The sequence below is a fragment of the Chrysochloris asiatica genome, unplaced genomic scaffold, assembly GCF_000296735.1.
Source record: "Chrysochloris asiatica unplaced genomic scaffold, ChrAsi1.0 scaffold00012, whole genome shotgun sequence".
Lineage (NCBI taxonomy): Eukaryota > Metazoa > Chordata > Mammalia > Afrosoricida > Chrysochloridae > Chrysochloris > Chrysochloris asiatica.
The window spans coordinates 20,403,748-20,429,895 of NW_006408530.1; the positions used below are offsets into that span (position 1 = coordinate 20,403,748).

Here is a 26,148-nt window from a genome sequence, read left to right on the forward strand (position 1 = left end):
AAAAAACTTTAAAACAAAGGTTTACATATTACTTCACAGTTAAAAAAAAATAACAAAACCAAAAACAACTTTGGGTAACATGCAATCAAACAGAGATTTGAAAAGATAGACTGAGCAGTGACTGGAAAGAGAGTCTGAAGGTCAGCAGGAAAACAGAGATTCATGGAGAGACCATGCCATGCCTCCTGATGCTGAGTAGTTGGGTGTTTGGGGATGGCACTAAACAAGAACCCAGAGTGAGGAACATAGAAAAGCAAACACAAAGACAACATAGGTGCTGGTAGAGATTCTTTACAAACAAACCCCAGAAGGAAATGACAATGTGGGCAGAATTTGGATATGAAGTAGGCACTACTGTGGGGGCAAAGATATGGGAAACATAGGATAAGTACAGCTTTAAACCAGGGAATCATGGGGAAGTATTTCAAGTACAAGCAAAACAGACTGAATCTTCTGAACCCTAGAGAAGGAGAAAGTGTAGGGAGATAGCACAGGATTGTAAGGGGGAAAAGGGATGAAACAGAAGGGAAGGTGAGAGCTCCAAACCTTCTGGTGAGTGCAATAATGGAGGGAGCAAGGTATTAGTGCACGGACTACGTGACAGTGGAAGAACCAGCTATTTACACGGAACCCACTCAGCGAAAACCCAACTTCCAGAGCCCTCTCCCTCCTTTGAACTGTCCATACACAAGCAATCTCCCTGCCTGCCATTTACATTAGAAGATGGTCTTAAGTGCAGGTGGATGGAACCAAGGTACACTAGCCTGACCTCACCTACCACTCCATCCTTCAGTTACAGTAAGTCCATGCCAATCAACAAGTCCAGCCACCATCTCCATCCCTTTTCTGAGACATAGGTAAGTTGACACTTGCATGACCAAGTCCAAGTGAGAAGGCTGCTCACACTTGTGCTCACAAGCCCAGCTAAAACCACACCAGTTCCCTAAGACACAGGAGGCATTAAGTGATACTGATAAGACTAGCCTTGTCTACCATTACCTTCTTGAGATGCAAAAGGTCCTAACTGATATATACAAGCCTGGTCATGCCCATTACTCCTCTTTGAGGTACAGGGACTTATACCTATGTACCAAAGCCCATCCCAGCCTACCACCTCCTCCCTGAGGTACCAATTACTCATACTTTCAATGACCAATGATCATGCACCCTTGCTCCAACCACTCATCAACCAGTGGTGTGCACACACACTGCCCAATGCAGCAACTAGTGTGACCACCTCATACACCCAAGCTCTAGTGAACAGTCATCCAGACACATCACCTCATTAGAACAGTAGTCATATTCTGACAGGTGCAATCTGTACCTCAGCCAAATAATTAGAGGAGATCTTACTGCCCACATTCCAGGTCTATGTAGTTACACTATCGTGTACCCCACACCAAACAGATTCTGTAGCCTAAATACACTTGCCCTGAAGCCACTTGATAGCCCACCACTTTTGAAAGGCCAATTTATATATAAACAGTGGGTCTATGCCATCCATTTGGGAAGCAGCCCCCTACAACTGATAGAGAGAAGTCTTGTCCTGACTTAAAAAGATAATGCACCGATCTAGAAAGACCCCAGGTTCTTAAAAAGGATTTAGAGGGACACTTCCACTTAACACGATCCACCCAATTACAGGGAAATAAAATATTTTCCCATCTCCATTCATTCTGGTAAGGAAACAAATACAAGTCTAACCACAAAGGACTTGACGGTGGGTGAGACCCACCATATACAACAGTGAAAAGAAATCACGTCTAGCCAATACACCAGCAAAGTCACACATAGACAAAAAACACAAAACAACAGAAATTAAAGCAATACAAAGGAAGAAAGACATTCTAAAGTTAAAGAAAGGAAATCAGCTTCTGTTATATCAAAACAAACCTAAAACTTCAGCAAAAAGGAACAGATATACAAGCAATAAAGGACAGTATATAAATTAACTACCTAACACCTTAATGCCTTGAAGACAGCAGAAAACAACAAATTATATTAAAGGAGGAAAAAACGGATAAAATGGCTCAAACAAGTGAGCGAAAAAAATTTTTTTTTAAAACATAAAAATGATGTGGAATGGGTAGAAAACCTTGCTGAAGAAGAAACAGTAATGGAACTGCTGATAAGGTATTAAAAACACTTACATATATGATCCATCACTTGTCCATTTGGCCCACTCTGGTGTCTTGTGTGTTGTTGTGATGCTGAAAGCTATGCCATGGTATTTTAAAATACCATCAGAGTCACTCATGGTGGACAGGTTTTAGGGGAGCTTCCAGACTGACTAAAAGGAAGAAATGGTGAACTACTTCTAAATGATTAGCCACTGAAAACCTCACAAATGGCAACAGAACATCGTCAGATCCAGCTCCAGAAGATGTGTCCCTCGGGAAGGCACTCAAAATATGACTGGTGAAGAGATGCCTCCTCAAAACCGAGATGACCATGATGACACAAATGGAGCAAAACTTTCAAACCTTCATTGCTGTCAAGGCACAACTTAAAATGAAGAAACACAGCTGCAAACATCCACTAATAATCAGAACATGGAAGGTAAATAATATGAATCTATGAAAATTTGAAGTTATCAAAAATCAACTGGAACACATAAAAATTGACATCATAAGCAATAGTGAGCATAAATGAAATGGTATTGCCATTCTGGATTTAACAATGGTTAGATCCCAGCATGTAACAATCATATGGTTTACAATGCTGGGAAAAACAATTAAAAAAGAAATGACATCAAATTCATTGTCACAAAGAACACTTTGAGATCTTGAAGTACAATGCTGTTTGTTGTAGGATAATATCCATATTTGTTGTTGTTAAATGTCATCCAGTTGGTTCCGACTGACAGTGACCCTATGCGGGGTTTCAAAGGAGTGGCTGGTGAGCTTAAACCTCCAATCTTCAGTTCAAACTGACCTTGCAGTCCAACACATTAACCCTCAGCCACACCAGGAATCCTAAACATCCATATGCCTACCAGGAAAACTGATTGATACCACTATTATTCAAATTTACACACCAGTCACTAAAGCCAGTAATGATGAAATTGAACAATTCTACCAACTTCTTCAGTTTGACATTGATCAAAGATGTAATCAAGATGTGTTAATAATGAATTGCCATTGGTATGCAAAGGTTGAAAGCAAAGAGAAAAGAGCAGTAGTTTGAAAATACGGTCTTGGCAATAGAAATAATGCTGGAGATTTGTTATTGTTGTTGTTAAGTGCCATAGAGTCAGTACCGACTCATAGCGACCCTATGAACAACAGAACAAAATACTGCCCAGCCCTGGGCCAACCTCACAATTGTTGATACCCCTGAGCCCATCACTGCTGCCAATCCATATCATCAGGGGTCTTCTTCTTTTTCTCCAACCCTCCACTTTACCAAACATGACAGCAACTGGACCCTGCTGATAATGTATAAGAAGTATGAGAGACAAAGTTTGGACATCCTGACTTCCAAGAAGCACTCTGGCTGTACTTCTTCTAACACAGATCTGTTTGCTCTTTTGGTAGTCCATGGTACTTTCAATATTCTCCTTCAACACCATAACTCAAATGCATCAACAATTCTATGGTCTTCATTATTTATACTGGAGATAGCATGATAGAATTTTGAAATACTAATGACTTAATCGTTATAAATATGTGTTTTAAACACATAAAGGAACTATAAATACAGAATCAGATGGAATACATATTGGAATAAAAATTGACTACATCTGTGGGAAGAGATAATGAAAAGGCACAATATTATCATTCAAAACAAGGTCAGAAGCTGACTGTAGAACAATGAATTGCTCATATGCAAGTTTTGGCTGAAGCTAAAGAAAGTTAAAACTCCACTACAACCAAAATGTGATCTTAAATATTGTTGTTCTTGTTAGCTGTTTTCAAGTTGGTTCAGACTCATAGCAACAACAGAATGAAACACTGTCCAGTCCTGTGCCATTCTCCCACAATCATTGTTACACTTGAGCCCATTGCTGCTGCCACTGTGACAATCCATCTCATTGGGGGGTCTTCCTCTTTGTCATGACCCTCCCCTTTTCCATGCATGATATCCTTCTCCAGGGACTGGTCCCTACTGATAATATGTCTGAAGCATGAGAGATGAAGTCTCACCATCTGGGATTCCACTGTTCTAGGTGTTTTTGAATTATCATTAGCAAAATTTACTTGCATGGTTCTTGAACATATCCCACATAAACTTAAACAACATCTCAAGAATAGACTTGATGCATTAGATACCAATTACCAAAACCATTAGTGTTATGAGATGGTATCTAAAGTACTTCTTTGCTTGGGTGCACCAACAACATTCATATAAGCAGCAGTTAAGAAATCAAATGATGTACTGCATTAGGCAAATCTACTGCTCAAGACCTCCTTAGAATGTTCAATGCAAAAATATCAGTTTAAAGATTAAGTATGCCAGACACAAGCCATGGTATTTTCAAATGCCTATGGAAATTGGACAATGAATAAGGAAGACCACAGAATAATTGATGTATTTGAGTTACAGTGGTGGTGGTCTTGTTGTTAATTGCCATTGAGTCAGTACCAACTCATAGTGACCCTATCACAAGAGAACAAAACACTGCCCAGGCTTGCATCAACTTCACAATTGTTGCTACATTTGAGTCCATCACCGTTGCCACTGTGCCCATCCATCTCATTGGGAGTCCTCCTCTTTATTTCCAACCCTCCATTTTATCAAACATGATTTTCTTCTCCAGGGACTGGTCACTCCTGACACTGTATCTGAAGTATGACAGACGAAGTCTGGCCATCCTGGCTTACAGGAAGCATTCTTTCAACACAGATTGGTTTGTTCTTTCGCCAGTTCATGCTACTTTTAATATTCTCTTCCAACACCATAACTCAAATACAGCAACACTTTAATGGTCTTCTTTATTCACTGTCCAATTTCAGTCTGTGTAATAGGTTATTGAAAATATCATGGCTTGGGTCAGACACAACTTATTCCTCAAACCCATATCTTTGTTCTTGAACACTTTAAAGAGGTCTTGTGCAGCAGATTTACCTAAAACAATATGTCATTTGATTTATTGACTGATGCTTCCATGAGTGTTGAGGGTTGATCTGAGCAAAATAAAGTCTTTGACAAACTTCAATCGTTTCTCCATTTATTGTGATGTTATTTATTGCTCCATTGGTGAGGCTTTCTGTTTTCTTTAGGCTGAGGTATAACCCAAACTGAGGGCTGTGGTCTTTGATCTTCATCAGTAAGTATTTTAAGTCCTCTTCGCTTTCAGCAAGCAAGGTTGTATCATCTGCATATCACAAGTTGTTAATGAGTCTTCCTCCTATCCTTGGTGAGGATTTTTGTTCTCTTTAGTTTGAGGTACAACCCATACTGAGGGCTGTGGTTTTTAATCTTCATCAGTAAGTATTTTAAGTCCTCTTTGCTTTCAGCAAGCAAGGTTGTATCATCTGCATATTGCAGGTTGTTAATGAGTCTTCCTCCTATCCTGATGCCACATTTTCTCCATTTAATCCAACTTCTAAAATTATTTGCTCGTCATCAAGAATGAATAAATATGGTAAAAGATTACAACCCTGGCACACACCTTTCCTAATTTTAAAACATTGAGTGTTCCTTTCTGTTCAAACAGCTGCCTCCTGGTCTATTCACAGGTTCCTCATGAACACAATTGAGTGTTCTGGAATACTCATTCTAAGCAATATTGTCCATAGTTTGTCATGACCCACACAAACTGAAAGCCTTTACATAGTCCATAAAGCATAGATAAACAGCTTTAGGATATTCTCTGCTTTTAGCCAAGATCCATCTGATGTCACCAATAATATCCCTCATTCCATGCACTCTTCTGAATCCAACTTGAACCTCTGGAAGTTCTCTATTAATGTAAATCATTTTTTGAATTATCTTTAGCAAAATTTTGCTTGCATGGGATATCAATGATATTGTCTGATGATTTCTGCATTCTGTTGGTTCACCTTTCTTTGAAATGGGCACATATATGGATTTCTTCAGGTTACTTGTCCAGGTAGTTATCTTCCAAATTTCTTGCCTTTGATAAGTGAGTGCCTCCAGTGCTTCGTTAGTTTGTTGAAGGGTTTAAATTTGTATACCATCAATTCCCAGAGCCTTGTTCTTTCTAATGTCTTCAATGCACCTTGGAAATTGTAAAAAATGAAACAGAATGCATAACCATCAATATCCTAGGCATTAATGAGCTGAAATGGACTGGCATTGGCCATTTTGAATCTGACAATCACATGTTTTACTATACCAGGAATGAAAAATTGAGTAGGAAGAGCATCAAATTCATCATCAAAAAGAACATATCCAGATCAGTCATGAGGTACAGCGCTATCTGTGATTGGACAGTATCCATATGCCTATAAGTAAGACAGTTAATACAACTTTTATTCAAATTTATGCACCAACCACTAAAGCCACTGAAGATAAATGTGAAGAATTCTACCAACTTCTTCAGCCTGGAACTGATCAAACATGCACTCAAGATACATTGATAATTATTGGTGACTGCAGTGCAAAGGTTGGAAACAAAGAGGAAAGATCAATCATTAGAAAACATAGTCTTGGTGTTTGAAATGATGCTGGAGATCAAATGATAGAATTTTGCAAGACCAATGACATATTCACTGCAAATATATATTTTTTTCAAATACTGTAAAAGATGACTCTACACATGGACCTCACCAGATGGAATACAAAGAAATTAAATTGACTACATTTGTGGAAAGAGATGGTGGAAAAGCTCTATATCATCATCCAAACCAAGGCAAAGGGAAAACTGTGGAACAGACCATCTATTGTTCAGGCTTGCAAGTTCAGGCTGAAGCTGAATAAACTTAAAATGAGTCCATGAGAGCCAAAATATGATCTTGAACATACCCCACCTGAATTTAGAGATCATCTCAAGAACAGACTTGATGCATTAGACACTAAAGACTGAAGACCAGAAGAGTTGTGAGATGACATCAGTAACATCATATACAAAGAGAGCAAAAAATCATTAAGAAAACAAGAAAGAAGCATAAGACCAAAATGGAGGTCAGAAGAGACTCTGAAATTTGCTCTCCAATGTAGAGATGCTAAAGCAAATGGAAGAAATGAGGAGGTAAAAGAGCTGAATAGAAAAAAATTTAATTTAAAAGGCAGCTCAAGAAGACAAAGTCAAAAATAGCAAAATGAGCAAAGACTTGGAGTGAGAAAACCAAAAGAAAGAATAATCTCAACATTCCTCAAGCTGAGGCAACTGAAGAAAAATTCAAGCTTTAATTTGAAAAATTAAAGGATTCTATAGGTAAAAGACGTCAACTTGAGAACTAAGGTGCGCCTGATCCAAGCCATGGTATTTTCAATAACCTCATATGGACAGTGAATAAGGAAGATCGTAGAAGAACTGATGCATTTGAGTTATGGTGTTGGAGGAGAATATTGAAAGTATCATGGGCTGCCAAAAGAATAAACAAACCTGTGTTGGAAGAAGTACAGTCAGAGTGCTCCTTGGAGCCAGGAAATGGTTTATGTTCAAACGTTTCAAGAGGTAGCATATGATCAAGAGCCAATGATACTGAATAAAAAAGTCCAAGGTTCATTGAAGGCATTAGAAAGAACAAGGCTCTGGGAATTGATGGTATACAAATTTAAACCCTTCAACAAACTGACGAAGCACTGGAGGCACTCACATTCTATTTTTACATTATTAATGGAGGTTCACAGTTGTTTCTCTTCATTTTGAATTATGCCTCATCAGTAAATTAAGTCTCTAATGGCTTTACTCAATTCGTGTCATCAAGGTCAACTCTACTTTGAGGAGACAGCTCTTTCCTAGTCACATTTTAAATGACTTCCATCCTGATGGGTTCATCTTCCAATACTATATATGATAAAGTTTACCTGTGTTTTATTGACTATGCAAAAGCTTTCAATTGTGTGGATCATGACAATCTATGGACAACATTGCAAAGTATGAGTTTTCCAGAACACTTAATTGTGCTCATGAGGAATCTGTACCTGGACCAAGAGGCAGTTGTTCGAACAGAACATGGGAACACTCAATGGTTTAAAATTAAGAAAGGTATGCGACAAGGTTGTATTCTTTCACCATACTTATTCAATCTGTATGCTAAGCAAATAATCCGAGAAGTTGGGTTAAATGAAGAAAAATGTGGCATTGGGATTGGAGGAAAACTCATTAACAACCTGGGATATGCAGATGATACAACCTTGTTTGCTGAAAGTGAAGAAGACTTAAACTACTTACTGATGAATATCAAAGAGCACAGCCTTCAGTATGGATTACATCTCAATGTAAAGAAAACAAAAATCCTCACCACTGGACCAAAAAACAACGTTCTTATTAACGGAGAAAAGATTGACGTTGTCAAGGACTTCATTCTTCTTGGATCAAATATCAACACTCATGGAAGCAGCAGTCAAGAAATCAGATGACATATTGCATTAGGCAAATCTGCTGCACAAGACCTTTTTAAAGTGTTGAAGGGCAAAGATATCAGCTTGAGGACTAAGGTGCACCTGACCTAAGCCATAGTATTTTCAATAACCTCATATGCATGTGAAACCTGGACAGTGAATAAGGAAGACCGTAGAAGAATTGATGCTTTTGAGTTATGGTGTTGGAGGAGAATATTGAAAGTGCCATGAGCTGCCAAAAACCCAATAGATCCATTTTTGAAGAAGTGCAGCCAGAGTGCTCCTTGGAGGCCAAGGCGGCCAAACTTCATCTCTCATACTTCGGACATATTGTCAGGAGGGACTAGTCACTGGAGAAGGATATCATATTTGGTAAGGTGGAGGGTCAGAGAAAAAGAGGAAGACCCCCAACGAGATGGATTGGCCAAGTGGCAGCACTGATGAACTCAAGCGTGGCAACAGTAGTGAGGTTGGCCCAGGATTGGGCAGTGTTTTGTTCTGCTGTGCATAAGGTCACTATGAGTCGGTACTGACTCGATGGCATATAACAACAACAAGTGTCTCTTTCCACAGACATAGTCAGTTTGATTCCTTTGTGTTTCATCTGGTGAGGTCCATATGTAGAGTTGCCTTTTATGTTGTTTAAAAAGTTCTTATAATGAATATGTCATTGAATTGCGAAGTTCTATCGTACGATCTCTAGAATTATTTCTATAACTAAGGAGATATTTTCTGACGACTGATCCTTTCTGTACGGTTTCAACTTTTGTATTCCATTCACCAGTAATTATCAGAGCATCTTGATGCATATTTGATCAATTGCTTACTAAAGAAGTTGTTGTTGTTATTCCAACTCATAGCAACCCTGTATACAGTTTCACATGAGTGGCTGGTGTGTTTGAACTGCTGACCTTGAGGTTAGCAATCCACTGCTTACCCTACAGTGCCATATCAGGACTCTGAAGAAGTTGGTAGAATTCAATTTCATTATTACTCACTTTAGTGGTTGTTGTGTATATTTCAATAATAATGGTATTAATTGTTCTTCCTTACAGATTTATGGATATTAGCCTATCACAGACAGTATCACACTTCAAATTAGACATTGTGATGTTCTTTTTGATGATGAGTGAGATACCATTCCTCTTCAATTTGTTGTTCTAGACATAGTAAACCAGAGGACTGTCAAACTCAAAATGGCCAATAACAGTCCATTTCAGTTCTTTACGTATTCTATTTCAATTTTGACAACTTCCAATTTTCCTAGATACACACTTCATACATTGCATCTTTCTATTATTAATGGATGTTTTCAGCTATTTCTTCTCATTTTGAGCTGTTCCCCATCAGCTAATGAAGGTCCTTGAAGCTTTGCTTCATTCACATCATTATGAGCAATTCTACTTTGATGAGGCAACTCTTACCTAGTCGTGTGCCCTCAAACCTGAGGGGCTCATCTTCCAGCACTATAGCTGACAATATTAATAAGGTTTTCAGTGGCTACCCATTCAGAAGGAGTCTACCCCTCCTTCTTCCTAGTCTGAAATGTCAACTGAAACACATCCACTGTGGGTGAACCTGGCGGATAGCAGCATTCAAGCCACCACAGTATGACAAACCGACAGAGGAGTGGTGGGCTATATCTGTAGGCATATGTATACACATGCTTATGTGCACTGAATATACATTTGTATATATAATAATCCACATAGTACACAGAGTCAACAATACTGACTAGACATAACCAAATACCTCACAGTTTTAGTTTACTAGGTTTGAAGTCTCAGGAGCATAGTCTCATGGGACAATTTGGTCAATTTGTGTAACAGTTCATAAAGATATGCTTTATGAACAGATTCTTGGATCTTAAAAGCTTGGGAGTGGCCCTCTAAGGTATAGCTATTGGTCACTACTCATTGGGAACAAAAAGAAACCAGAGACTCAAGGAAAGTTTACAGGACAAACTGCACACATGAACCATGGCCTCATCCAGCCTGAGATAAGAAGAACTAAATAGTGCCTGGCTTCCACTATCTATTGTTTTGACCAGGTCATGGAAAGAAAGGGAAAAGAATGAAGAACAAACCTCAAATTCCTAAAAAAAAAAAAAAAAGTCAGAGTTACTGGACCAGTACTCAAATAATCAACTATATGAGACTAAACAGTTAGCATTTGCCCTTAACCAAAGATGAGAAGCTAAGGAGGGGCAGGGAAGTTAGATTAATGGACCTAGAATAGTAAGGATGGAAATATTGAGAATATTGACATATCGTAAAAATTACAACAGTTAACATGGAAAAGTTGCTTAAAATGATTAAATGGGAACCTAGTTTACTATGGAAACTCACCTAAAATGCAAAGTGTATATTTTTTAAATATTGAGGGTTAACAAAGAAATAAATCTTTTTTGTTTCTCGTTGTTTATTGTTTCAATATCTTGAAAGAATAATTTTTAAAAATTAGAGAAAATAAAAAGTGTAGTTTGATAAGTACTTAGTTCAAAGCAGAATTTTTGGTAGTGTTTTAAGAGCTAGAGTTATTTTTCTTACTGGGTAAAATAAATGCAATACTAGACATTTCTGATTAATTTAAACAGAAAAAAACTTGTATGTTTTCAGTTGTTATTTTTTTCTTTTTATGTACTTTAAACTGGCTCTTAACAATTTTCTTAGGAAACACCTAGTGCATTTATTTGTTTTGCATCTTCTGACCTGTCATAACTGAATGCTTTAATACTGTATTTTGTGGTTATTTACTTTATTACATATTTATCTACTGAAAGAGTATAAAAATTATCTAACTTTTTCTTTACACAAATGTGAACCTTCAAAATACAATTGATTATACATCGTTTAATCTCAAATTTGTTATTAAGTATGTTGTTGTTAAGTGCCATTGAGACAATTCCGACCCATAGCCACCCTATATAGGGTTTCCAAGGAGCAGCTGGTGAGCTTGAACTGCCAACCTTGCAGTTCAAACGGCTTTGCATTAACCCACAGCGCCACACAAGTTGAGAGGACTTCAGAAGTAGTCTGCTCCAGTTTGAAAATGAGGCAAAGGAAGCTAAGAGTAGTTGTCACTTGTGTAAAGGCACACTCAGTGTCCTAAGAAAGGTTAGAATACTTACATTCTAGTTCTAACCCGTTATTCTTTCCCTTACCCACAAATAACTATGTAAATTATTAATATCCAACAATATTAATAAAAAGACAGTTTGAAACTGAATATAAGGTGTTATTTTCAATGATAAAAATTGATATATGTACATATACCTACAAAGAAAATCATTTCAAAATCTTTTTTTAAATGATTGAATTGTCAGTCTGAGGTTATATTCATGTACAATTATCCTTAAGTGTAAAATTTCTTCCAAAGTTGTTATTTGCCTCCAAAACCATTATGGAATAATTTTTGAACAGGAAGCAGAAACAGCAGAGGCAGGCAATTAATTTCATGCATTTATTGCTTTCATTAAATAAACTTCAACTACATATCTTCTACACTTCTACAAAGAAATAGCTGTATAAACAGATAGTGTAACTACTTGGTCAATTCACTTATATTTACTCATAGAGACAGGCTCAGAACTCTCTAGAAAATAGAACATTTTAGCAGTGAGAGAATGGAGAACAATTAAATGTACTATTTTATAAATTTATATGTTGCAAATTATAATGGAAACGAAAAAGTTTGAAAAACAGTTCCCCAACTTGATTTACTAAAGAAATCAAAAGGCTTGATTTACTAAAGATAATTTTGGTTATAACATAGCTCCAGAAGTGAATAATTTCAACATATTTTAGAGAGACTTCAGAGAAGTGTCTATTCATTCCTCTGTGTGGCTTTCAGGGTCCTTTTGCTAGGTGTACTTTGAGATATACAAGAGAAAAATGTATATCAGTCTCCAGTTCCTAGTGGAGAACAAAAACCTTGTTTTGGTGACTATAATGTAGTGTAGCAAAAAATTCTTGTTGATGTTAAGTGCCGTTGAGTCAATTCCAACTCATAGTGACCCTGTATAGGGTTTCCAAGGAACAGCTGGCGAACTTGAACTGTCAACCTTGGGGTTCAGCACGATTTTGCAATCCAGAGTGTTCACCCACACCGTCATACCGAGACACGGTAAAAAAAACTTATGGTAGAAAAAATTAGTGGTAAAAAAAACAAGAATCTGCCATCTTTCTCTTGGAGTTCTGGTGTGATACTGTAGGGTAAGTACTGAACAACTAATTGTAAGGTAGGTAGTTCAAATCCACCATCCACTACTCCTAAACCCTTTTCAAGGTCGCTATGCGTCTTAACCAACTTGAGGGCACTTAACAACAACTTTTCTCTTTGTTTTGTTGTTACTAAGTGCCATCCAGGTAGTTCTGACCCATAGCAACCCTATATAGGGTTTCCGAGGGACGACTGGTGAGCTTGAACCGCCGACCTTGCAGTACAAACAGCTTTGCAGTCTGGCGCATTAACCCACAGCGCCACACCAGGACTCCTTTCTCTTTGTTGTTGTTTTTATTAAGTACCGTGGAGTCAGTTCGGACTCATAGAGTCACAGTGACCCTACACAGGGTTTCCAAGGATTTTACGGGAGCAGAAAACCTCCTCTTTCTCTGTGGAACAGCTGACTTTGAGATTAGCACTATGCTACCAGAGCTCCTGAGTAGGGGGAGGGGGTGGTGGGGATGGTGGGGATAAATAATAGAAGGAAAGCCAACCCACTGCAAGTAATATACCACAGAGGTAGTGTCTAGAAGAGAATTTCTAGATAAGGTTTCAATGGCATTTACAGAGATAAGGAAGATCAGAGTGAAAATAACTTTAAGTACTACCAGAGTCCTGGTGTGGTGCTGTGGGTTAATGCTCCAGACTGCAAGTCTGTTTGAACTGTAACATCGGTGGTTCAAACTCACCAGCAGCTCCTTGGAAACCCTATACAGGGTCGCTGTGGGTTGGAACCAACTACAGCACTTTCAACAACAACAATTTGTAAGCTATGTGTTAGTTCCTTTCCTATTGCAATTTATCTCTCTGATACAAAATTGCAAAATGAACAGAAACTGTATTTTGTGCTAAATTGTTTAAATGTTACTCTGGATTATTATTAAAAATGTGAAATTATAAAATAATGTGAATTATAAAATAATCCAAATCTCATTATGTGATTTCATATTTTTCAGAAAAAAAAAGCACTTAGAAAAAATTAGTGACTGGTTGAAAATCTTATACTGCTTCTAGTTGAGGAGAAAAAAAAGGGGGCGGGGGGGGGAGAGGTACGCCAAAAGTGAAAGCAGCACAAGCACCATCTAGTGGTCAAACTGAGTAAGTTTGATAGAGTTAAAGTTCACTACACTGAAGGATGTTGTTGCTGCTGTTAAGTGCCATTGAGTCGGTTCCGACTCATAATGAGCCGGTATTGGGTTTCCGAGGACCACCGACCTTGAAGTGCAAACCGACCTTGAGGACGAGTGCTTAGCCTATGGCGCTACACCAGGACTCTATAAATAGAGGTGAAGCTGCATAAAAACAGAGGAGCTTGACACTGCCACCCAGTGGCCACAAAATGAGAAACTGCTACATGAGTTCACAGACTCAAAATTTTAACTTAGGAAGGGTTTTGAAACTATTTGTCCTGTCATCCATTTAATGTTAGAATCTTCCACAACAGCATTTTCTAAAATATCGCACTCTGGATGATTTTAGGAGGCATTAAAGAAAAAAAAATGTGTTTGCTATCTTGATAGCTATATATTTAAAACCTTAAATATTGTTGTTAAGTGCCATCGAGTCGGTTCTGTCTCATTGGGACCCTGTATATGCTTTTCCAAAGAGCGGCTGGTGAGTTTGAACCGCCAACCTTGAGATTCAAATGACCCTATGGTCCAGTGCTTTATCCTATAGTGCCACACCAGGATTACAAAAACACTTCCGATAGGAATATAAAGAAGTCCCCCGGTGGTGTTTTGAACCAAAAAGTAAGCGCTTGGAACGCATCAATTGCTCTGTGAGAGAAAGATTTGGCAGTCTACTTCCATCAAGATTACAGTCATGAAAACCTTATTATGTAGTTCTCTGCTGTCCTAAAAGGTTGGCTCGACAGCACTGGGTTTTAGAAAATATATATCTACTTAATATATTGATTAATATTTTTCTTAACTACATTCTTGTTGTTGGTAAGTGCCATCGAGTCAGTTCTGACTCATAGAGACCCTGTATAAGGTTTGCAAGGAGAGACTGGGTGAGTTTGAATCAATGACTTTCTGCTTAGTAGTCCATTGCTTATCCTATAGCACCACACCAGGATTCCTATCTTGTTGTTGATGTTGTTAAGTGCCATCAAGTCGGTCCTGATTTACAGTGACCCTATATTGGGTTTACAAGGAGAGATTGATGGATTAGAATTACCAACCTTGTGGTTCAAACTAACCTGCTTTTAAAATTTTATGGGGGAAAAAAATCCATTCTTTCAGCTCCATTTTCCCTAAAAGTTTTTGAAGCCCCCTTTTATATAATATCATTATTAATAACATGTATCTATTTAAATAAATTTAATACCCTAAAAATAAGGAGCTCTGGTAGCGTAGTGGTTATGAATCAGGCTGCCAACCTCAACGTCAGCAGTTCAAAACTACCAGCTGTTCCGCCAGAGAAAGATGAGGTGTTCTGCTCCGGTAAAGATTTACAACCTTGGAAACCCTTTGCAGGGTCACTATGAGTCGGAACCGACTCCACGGTACTTAATAACAACAACAACCCTAAAAAAATACTATTCAAATAAAGGAATTCATATAGATATATAGATTGTTGTTTTTAAGCACAACTGAGTTAGTTTTGACTCATTCTGATCCTGTATAATGTTTCCAAGGAGCAGTTGATGGGTTTGAACAATCGACCTTGTGGTAAGTAATCCAGTGCTTATTTTATAGAGTCACAGTGTTCCCACCCCAGTAATACTATGGATTATACATGGATCTACCAACACAAAAATCTGAGGTAAAGAACAAAATCAAAAACAAACAACCATTTGACCTCATGAGCTAAACACATTTAGCCTTTGATTTGCTAAAATGAACTCTTCCTATTGACTCCTTTTGTGGTGCTATAGGACCGGCACTGGACTGCAAACCACAAGGTCAACAATTCAACCTATCATCTGCTACTTGGAAACCCTATACATTGTCGCTATGAGTTAGAGCCAACTGGATGGCACTTAACAACAACAAAATCTCCCTATGGCTTCTTCATATGGGACCTTATCAGTTCATTGCTTTGTTTAATGGTAAAAATTAATAACACCTTTCTGGAGTCCCAAGAATCACAATAATATCTGATATGTAATATATTCTCAAATACATGTTGAATAGCTGAATTCATAAAGAATTAAATGCTACCCCAAGGCCAGCAGGCGAAAGATGATGCTTTATGTTCCCATAAAGATTTACAGCCTTAGCGACAGTATTAGGGTCTATCTGAGTGACAGTCAACTCAGTGACAGTAAGTCTAATTTTGCTTCTTTAATTTTGTACATAAAGAAACCAAGTGAAGGTTAAAGAATCTATTCATTTTCACACAGATTCTGAGTGGACCTAAAAACATGCTTCCTCAAAGTATATGATTTGTTGAACATAAAACTGATGATCTGCCGTGTAAACTTTTCACTCAATTCACAATAAAACTTAAAACAAAAAACATGTTTCCCAAGGCCAGTCCAATTTAACATTTAGTGAGTACCAACAATGTACCAAGGAGCTCTGGTAGCGTAGTGGTTACGAATCTGTCTGCAAACCTTAAGGTCAGCGGTTCGAAACTACCAGCCGCTCCGCGGGAGAAAGATGAGGATTTCTACTCCCGCAAAGATTTACACCCTTGGAAACCCTGTCCAGGGTCGCTATGGGTCAGAACCGACTCGACGGCACTTAACAACAACAACAACAATGTACCAAGCATTATGTTTAGAGCTAGAGGTAAACATACAAAGTGGTGACCAGTGTCCTAAAAACCCTGGACCCTTGCACATTTACAGTCCTGCTGAGTAGCTGAGCAAATACGGTTTGTTATAATCCTATAAAGAAAACGGTAATGACAAGGGAAGACGGAAGCATGAATCACTTACCTCTAAACTAGCATGTAAGGAACAGACCAAAAAAATGGGAGGATTGGAAATTCGGAATCCACTGGCCCCAGGAATTAACTGGAGTTCTGAAAAGTTAATGTCATGTTATTCTTATAAAATATACCCCAAAAAAGTGTCCATAGAGAGAGTAAAATAGAAAATAGTGAGACTTAAAAACATTTATTCCTTGAAGCAAGGGTATTTGAGAGAAACTTAAATATCTGAGATATTTAAGAGAAACTTTATGGAGTAAAAATGCAGTCATAGTTCCTCTTCACCTGCAATGCCCATTTCCTCTGTCCCCACCTTCTCAGCAGTACATCAAACACCAGAACCCTTAAACTCAAGACAAACATGACCTCTTCTTTAAGCTTCTCTAGCCCTCCCATTCCCAAGCTAACATTCTTTGTTCTGCTCCACTTTAGAGAGAGAACATCAAGATTTGAAATGGCTTAGGTGACAGGAGTTATTTGTAATGCCATCCAAAGTCACAAAAATGAATGAAATGACCTGTGAAGGTGACTTTAAAATTCTAGAATTGTTTGATCAAGTGATTTCTGTTAGGAAAAAAACAAAACAAAATGAAGTCACTCAACACACGTTTCTAGTTGATATTGATCAAAACTGGTTCCCTAATTCAATGTTTGCAGTGATTACAAAACCTAAGGAAGGACACGTGGTGATATGCTGTGGACCAACACTGAACTTCGAACCACGGGTCAGCAGTACAAACCCACCAGCTGTTCCTCAGAAACCCTATACAGGGTTGTTATGCGTCGGGAACCAAGCCAAGAACAGTAACAACCACAAGGAGACTCATCTATATGATTATGTAGATTTTTGTTGTTAAGTGCTGTTGAGTGGCTTCCAGCTCAGCGATTCATAGGGTTTCCGACGCTTTAAATCTTAATGGGAGCAGAAAGCCTCATCTTTCTCCCTGTAAGTGGCTGGCGGGCTCTGGTGGTTCACAGCCCCGTTCTTTTCCTATGGAGGCACCATGCTTCGTGTTTTGTTGTTGTTACATACTGTCAGTTGTTTCCGACTTATAGCAACCCTGTATAGGATTTCCAAGGAGCGGCTGATGAGTTTGAACCACTGACCCTGTGGTTCAAATTGACCTTGCAGTCTAGTACATTATCCAACAGCGCCACACCAGGACTCCAGGAACAAATTAAACACAACATGGTTAAGACGTTGCTGCTGTTAAGTACCGTGGAGTCGGCTCCGACTTCTAGCAACTCTGTATAGGGTTTCCAAGGAGGGCTGGGGAGCCTGAAGTGCCAAGCTTGAGGTTCAAATCCACCTTGTGGTTCAAAAGGACTTTGCAGTCCAAAGCATTAACCAGCAGCGCCACACCAGGACTCGGATAGTTAGAGATAAAGGTAAAGTTAAAACTGATTAAAATAATGTTAGAATCTTCTGGGTCTGTAGAGATTTACGTAATCTGGGGATAGTCAAAGTACAATGTGCTGCACAAATGCCTGTTCATCCTTGATTTTGTAAAGTTTTACTGGAACAGTACCACACTTTCATTTATATAAGATCTATGGCTGCTTTAGCATACCAAAGCAGGGTTGAAAAGTTGCCACAGATATGGTATAGCCTGAAAAGCTTAAAATATTTCCTGTCTTATCTTATGCATAAAGTATACCTACCTTGTAATTTAATTACTTTTGTTACCTATGAGAAAACCCATCTCAAAGCAGTTAAGTACTTTACATATCAACAAAGTCAGTTACTTCAGCAGCCAAGCTACAATGCAGTGTCCTGACTTGACTGGAATAGCCCAGCTTAACTTTTTGCATCCTGATTGTTAAAAAATCTAAATATATTAAAATATTACCTCAGGGCTGGAAGCAAGCTGAAAGATCAAATTTAAAGTGAACTCACAGAAAATAATTATGATGCTTTCTTTATTCTTTGTAATTCAGGAATAGACTCATCCAGGAAAAAAGGAGGGCAGCTTGCAAATCCTATACATAGTTACTTTTATTTCTGCCATTGTACTGGGGGTTAGCCATTTATAAGCCATTTGTAACTCTCTGGTGTGTGACAAGAGCTACAGAGGGAGAAATTTGGGGTCAAGGGAAGGGAAGAAGGAATATTTAAAGTACTGGAACCCTGGTGTGGTGCTGTATGAGAAACACTGGACTGCTAACTACAAGGTCAGTCTTTCAAACCCACCAGCACTCCTAGGAAACCCTATACAGGGTCCCCATGAGTCAGAACCAACTTGACATCATTTAATGGTACATAAAAGGACCTGATGGTGTAGTGGGTTATGTATTGAGATGCTAACCATGATGTTTCTCTATGGGAGAAAGCTGAGCTGATCTGCTTCTATAAGGACCTACAGTCTCTACCTAAGGAGCCCTGATAGCCCAGGGGTTAAAGCGTTCAGCTGCTAACCCAAATGTCTGTGATTTAAATCCACCATCTACTCCATTGGAGAAAGATATGGCAGTCTGCTTCCACAAAGATTCACAGCCTTGGAAGCTCTGTGGAAGATTCTACTCTATCCTATAGGATTGCTGTGAATTGCAATGAACTACACAGCACTGGGCTAAGTGCTACATCATTTAAACTTCCAACCTTCACATATCCTCAAAACAAACTCCAAGATGCTGCTTGTTATTAAGTGCTTTGAGTTGTTGCCCACTCTGTGCAGGGTTTCTGAGGAGTGGCTGGTGGGTTTGAATTGCCGACCTTGTGGTAGGCAGCCCAGTGCTTGTCCTATAGTGCCACACCAGGACTCCAATCCTGAGGCAAATGTTATTATTCAAGAGATAGATATTATTATTCAAATGATACAACTATTAAGTTATATCACAAAACTGTATAACAGCAAACTGGGATCTTTATCCAAGTTTCTCTGGGTCTTATTCCAAGTCACAAATTCTTTTCCATCCACATGCTCAATATTTTGGGCACTCCATATTGATGAGAGCTGAGCAATCCACATGTCTGTTAGACTTTACTCACTCTTATCTTGCTACAAAGGGATAGACTTAAAATCATGCAAAATCTAGAAACACTTAGTCTTACACTCTGGAAATGTCATTTTTTATTTTAAGAATTCTCAGTGACATTTTCAAAGTGCATTCCCCATGGGGCATGTGGTATTACACATATTACAAAGATAGATGAAAGTTGAAACAAAAAATAAAGTGACTTGTGAAGAGAAATTGAAGATACTTACTGTTATCCATTTTGAATCTAGTGCTGAGTTCATGACCAAACCATCCCACTAACCTAAAATATAAACAAAAAGATATTTTAGTCTATAAGAATAACTTCAATTAATATAAGAATGTGGGGCCTGCATATTAAAACTATTTGTGGTATAAGTTATCAAATACTTAAGCCGATAAAAACAACATGATATAGTAGACAATTATTACTTAAAATCTTTTCAAAAATAATGAATAAAATAATTTATCCATATTACTAGCTGTAGGATAAGCAAAGTTGTTCTGAATAGCAAGGTCGATGGTTTGAACTTACCAGCTGCTCCTCAGAAACCCTATATAAGGTTGCCATGAGCTGGAACTGACTCAACAGCACTTAACAGCACAACAAACAATAAAATCCTCTACAGAGAAACATTTGTAGTGACTTTTTCTTTATGCATCCCCAGTGGAGACCCTGCTTTCCAGGTGTTTGGAGCCACGTGGTTGGAAGTCACACCATTGTGAGGTGCGAGCCAGCTGTGCTACTTTAGTGCCTATCTTTGGTGCCCCATGTTGGGGTACTCAAACAAGCAGGCTCTGTTCCAGAGCTACAGACCCCACAGAGCCACTAGACCAGCATTTAATTAGTTGCCCTGTCCCCAGCTACCCTGTGATCCTAACAGACACTGAAATTAGCTCTATCAAGGGCTTCTATGAGCTTCTTCCAGTCTGAGGGTCCTGAACATAGACAATACAGAGGCCCATAGGAACTCCATCTAGGACAAGAAACTCTGCTGTCACAGCCATCCTATACTTGCCTAATTGTGGTTGTGGTGGTGGTGGTGGTTATATGCCATGGAGTCGGTTCCAATTCATAGTCAAGCTTGGATAGAGTTCCCAAGGCTATAAATCTTTACGGGAACAGAAAGACTCATCTTTTTTACACAGAAGAGCTGATAGTTTTAAACTGCTGACCTTGAGGTTAGCAGCCCAACTCTTAACCACTATATTACCAGAGCTCCTTGATTTGCAGGAAGCCACACAGAGTTGACTCCTCTGCCTGTCCATCAACAACAGCTTGTTTGTTTGTTTGTTTGTTTTGGGGGGAGGGGGTTAGTTTTTTCCTCCTGTATTTGTTTCATTTATTTGTTCATGTTTATTCTTTCTCCTCCTTTTTCTCTTTCCATTTCTTTGGATTTTATCCTTTCTATATGTACTGCTATTTTTCCTTCTGTTTCTCAGTTCCCTTCTTTTTTTATTTCCCCTTTTGTTCTTTAGCAGTTTCTACTCTCTCCTTTTATCTTCCTTCTCTCTGATTTTTCTAAGTGATTTTTTTTCAACTTCTTCCTTTTATTTTCTCTCTTATTTTTCTCTTTCATAGCTCCATTTCCCTGTTCTTTTCTGCCTTTATAGTTATTATATTCTTTTTTGCTGATTTTTGCCTGTTTTTAATTTCTTTTTTCTCTTTATTATTTTCTCTTTTCATTGTTGGTTCCTTGTTTGTTTATTCTCTTTTGTTTTCTTATGTGGAGGGGAATGGGGTTCTCTTTCCCATACAGCAGGAGACAGCAACTGTGCCCATACAGTCCAGCTACAACTGGGCCCTATGCAGCTCCACCTATCAGGAAAGAGTCAGTACCAGCTCCTATGCCACCAGACCAATGATAGAGAGCAACGAACACCAGCCCAAACCACCCTAAACTGAACTGCTGAAACAGTGAATGAGAACAGTGTACACACTTCCACTCGCTAACTACAACCACAGGAGATAGAACATGCTAACATAAAATCATCAATTAAATACAAATATGACAACCCCACAATGCCCCAGAGACAACAGACAATTTTAGATTTCATGAAGAAACTAGAGAGGATGGCTCAAACAAATGACTAAGAAGCAGAGCCAGAAAACATTTCTGATAAAGAAAAGGTAATGGAACTAAATGAAAAAGAATTCAAAAGAAATATAGTTAAGTAACTTAAAAGGATGGATAGTTTGAGGAAAGCAAAGAAAATATAGAAGAAACTTTAGAAGAATTCAGGAAAACACTAAAAGAACAAGCAAATAATAAAATTTTGAAACAATACAAAACATGCAATTATAAATCCAGACGATTAATATTAAGATTTCAGAAATGGACAATACATTGAAAGTGCAAAGTAATGGAAACTCGAATTATTAAGTTCAATGATAAGGCTCTCAATACTAACATATTAGGAAACAATCAGATACAAGAATGAAAAAATTTGAAGAAAGTCTCAAGAATTATATGGGATACCATGAAGAGGAGCAACTTAAGGGTGATTAGAATCCCAGAACAGGAAGAGACAATTAAAAGCACAGAGAAAAATATTGAAGTGTTGTTGGACGAAAACTTCCCTAATATCACAAAAAAATTAGAGGACAAGCACATAAGAAGCTGAATAAACCCCAAATAGGATAAGTCCTAAAAGAAAACCACCAAGACATATCATAATCAAACTCTCCACCCCAAAGAAAAGGAAAGAATCCCGAGTACAACTTGGGAAAAACAAAAAAGTTACCAACAAAGGAGAACCAATAAGACCAAATCCTGATTTTCCAGTGAAAACCATGTAGGCAAGAAGGCCTACATGGTTTATAGAATGGAATATACAAAACTCTGAAAGAAAAAAATTGACAACCAAGAATCATACAACAGGCAAAGATGTGTCTCAAATGTGATGGTGGAATTAGGACATTTCCTGATAAACAAAAAATTAAAGGAATGGTAATGACGAGATCAACTTTAAAAAAATGTTAAAAGGTATTTTTTGAGAGAACCAGTAATAGCAGACAACAACATGAGATTACCATTCATGAAAATATCACCCAGAGCTCAATCTAGATATGGCTGGTGGCTGTGTGCTGTGGAGTCGGTTCTGACTCATAGCGACCCTGTACAGGGTTTCTGAGGCTATAAATCTTTACAGGAGCAGAAAGCCTCATCTTTCTCCCATGGAACAGCTGGTAGTTTCGAACTACTGACCTTGCAGTTTGCAGCCCGATTCATAAACACTATGCTACCAGAGCTCCTTAATCTAAATATGTTGTTGTTAAGTGCCATCGAGTCGGTGCCGACCCATAGCGACGCTGTACAAGGTTTCCAAGGCTGTAAATCTTTCAGGAGCAGAAAGCCTCATCTTTCTCCTGCGGAGCGACTGGTAGTTTCGAACTGCTGACCTTAAGGTTCGCAGCCCGATTCGTAACCACTACGCTACCAGAGCTCCTTATAGAAGTATTTAAAGTAAAACAAACTAACAAGGCTAAAATAGCAAACCAGAGATATTCCAGTAGTGTATAATGAAGTCAACTACTATGCAAAAAGAGGCAATGATGTAGATACAGAACTTCCAAATGCAAGGAAGTCAAGTGGACTTCAAGATAAAACAGACTTTTAAATAGAGAAAAAAATTAATAAATTACACCCTCACATTAAAATTTTAAAAAGAAAAGAAAAACAACACACCAGGATATTAAAATTAAAAAATCAGAAAATCAGAAAGATTTAGTAAACATTAACACAATGTAAGTGAAAATGAACAGAAAACCCAAAACCAAAATGAACTCAGCATAGAAAATTATGTGGAATAAGCACAGTAAAATGACAATAATCAATTCATGAATATAATTGGATTAAATGTGCCCATCAAGAAACAGAGCAGAATGCATAAGAAAACAGAATCCTTCAATATGCTGTATACATTTAAAACAATGGAGACAACCTAAAGGCCCACCAACACAAGAATAAACTTTTGTACACACATTCAGTGGAATACTACACAACACTGAAGAATAACAATTGATCTGTGAAGCACCTCACAACATGAATGAACTTGGAGGACATTGTACTGAGTGAAATTAGTCAGCCACAAATGGACAAATATTGTATTAGACCAATGTTTTAAAAAGTTATGAAAATGTTTTTCTTGATAAAAGAAATAATCTGTGATAATTACAGAGTAGGGTAAAAGGGAAGGGAAATTATTCATGGGTGAAAGAGCACATACTTATTAACTTGGATGGCAGGGAAGGTAATATACAACAGTAGGGAGGTTAGCAAGGGAAAAATAAAGGTAGTAGGAGACACAGAGAGAAATTCAATTTAAAAATGAATAGAGGTAAATACTGCTAACTATTAGTACATGGAAGTGATTGTAATCATTATAATGAAGTCAACTATATAATTTGTTAAATGTAATACTGATGATCTGCTCAAAGTAAATACATTATGGATATGTTTTTTAACTGCAAACCAATAAAACTAGCAAGTAATAAGAAAATTAGAAGAAATGAAAATCTTCAGTTGGGAAATTTACTGCCAAATTTATTATCAAATTACTTTAAGTTTAAAGAAGAATACAAATTGAATTTATATAATTGCTTTAGAAAAATGATAATGAAAACATGGTGTATCATTATTTTGGGATATTGCTAGAACAGTGCATATAAGAAAATTCTTAGCTTTAAATTTTATGTCAATTAAAAAAATAAAGACAAATAAATCACTAAAACTTAAAGAGTTACTTAAAAAAAAAAGCAAGAAAGAAACCAAAACCTAGCAATGTTGTTGTTGTTAAGTGCCATTGAGTTGGTTCTGACTCGTAGTGACCCGGCACAGGGTGTCCAAGGAGCAGCTGGTGGGTTTGAGCCACTGACCTTGTGGCTTGCAGTTCAGTACTTATCCTACAGCACTACCAACCATATCAGGAATCCAATAGCAATAACATGTAATTAATAGAGACAAAAACTGAAATTAATGGTTAGGAAAAAAACAACAACTAACATTGATACACAAAACAAAATTGAAAAAACAGTTACATTGATACATAAATAAAAAAAAATCCAATTTACTTAGGGGGGAATGATACCAATTACTTGAAAATGCACAAAACAGTGTAATTAAAAAAAATAAAACATGGGAAGTAACCATTGCAAAACAGGGAAAAGGAAGAACATCCATCATAAACTGGAGATTGATTAAATTAATTTAAAAGTATATGATAAGGGCAATTTTATAAGAAATCATTATTCATTCAAACCAATTGCAGAAGAGAAAAGACAAACCAACTGGTTTTAATAGAAGAAACACAGCACAGCTAAAATTCATAAAGGCAGGTGATCTCTGCACATTTCTACCTGAACTTTTCAGAGTAAATGATTCCAAGATTCCAACACCATTTATACTATTCCAGAACATAATACACAAAAAACAAATAAAAAAGGGATGTGGCAGAAACTTCCACTTTTTGTATGTGAAAGAAATATTACATTATTATAAACCAATTTAGAATTACACACAAGAAAAAGAAAGTATCACAAAATCACTCGCAAAACATTAGCAAACAAATTCCGTCAGCGTATTAAAATACTAAAACATTTATGAATAGTGAGGTTCATTTCAGAAAAGCAAGAATGGCTCCACATTCATTATATTAATAAAACTAGAGAAAGTCATGAGATCAACTTTACAGATACTGTAAAGACATTTATAGCACTATGCAATTATCCTTAATTAAAAACAAATAGTAATAGATCCTTGTACCAATAAAATACAAGTATATCTTTTTGTTAGGTGCACTCGAGTCAGTTTGGTCTAATAGCAACCCTGTGTAGGTTTTCCTTTGTTGAGTAGCCCTGTAGTGCTATAAGATAAGCATTAGATTGCTAACCCCAAGGTGGATAGTTCAAACCCACCAGCTGCTCCACAGAGAAAGATGAGACTTTCTGTTCCTGTAAAGAGTCACAGCCTTAGGCTTGGGATAGAGTTTCTGAGGCTATAAATCTTTTTGAAACAGAAAACCTCATCTTTCTCCTGCAGAGCAGCTGATGGGTTTGAATTGTCAATCTTCTGATTAGGAGTCCAGTGCTTATCCTACCGCACTACTATTAAATCTATCTATCTTAGTGTAAAGGACAAACTCACATTTAATGGGAAAATGCTTGGTGTTTGCATTAATATTCAGATTTTGTAGATATAAAAATAGAGAAAGAAAAAATAAATTCTCACTCCTTTCAAATTACATAATTTTGTACCTGAGATAAACAAGATAAGTCAGTAAAGAATTCTGGAAACCACTCTCTTAAATTTAAATCACACACATAGATCAATAAGAAGAAATTATAGGATCACCAAGAAATATGCAAGTGCTAGCTAAAGAAAAATTTTAAATATGTTTGAACAACAAGAGGAAGACCTTAACATAAAAAAGGCAATTTTCATAAAATTGATTTATAAATTTCACACAAAATATAAATACAAAATAAAAATAGTATGTTTTTTTTTTTTAACTAAACAAGCTGATTCTGATGCCATTTGAGAGAATAAATAAGAAATCTCTAAAATATAAAAAATTAAGTGAAATATTGAT

At 37.4% G+C, this 26,148-nt stretch overlaps 1 protein-coding gene across 1 annotated transcript in view; it reads right to left on the reverse strand.

Moving 5' to 3' along the window:
• Window positions 1-26,148, reverse strand: part of KYNU (kynureninase) — a 273,716-nt gene that overhangs the window by 13,593 nt on the left and 233,975 nt on the right. Inside the window, exons 10-11 of the mRNA XM_006834568.1 lie at window positions 19,788-19,840; window positions 16,589-16,674 (exon numbers count right to left, since the gene is read on the reverse strand). Coding sequence (XP_006834631.1) covers window positions 16,589-16,674; window positions 19,788-19,840 — 139 coding nt within the window. The remainder of the gene's footprint in view (window positions 1-16,588; window positions 16,675-19,787; window positions 19,841-26,148) is intronic.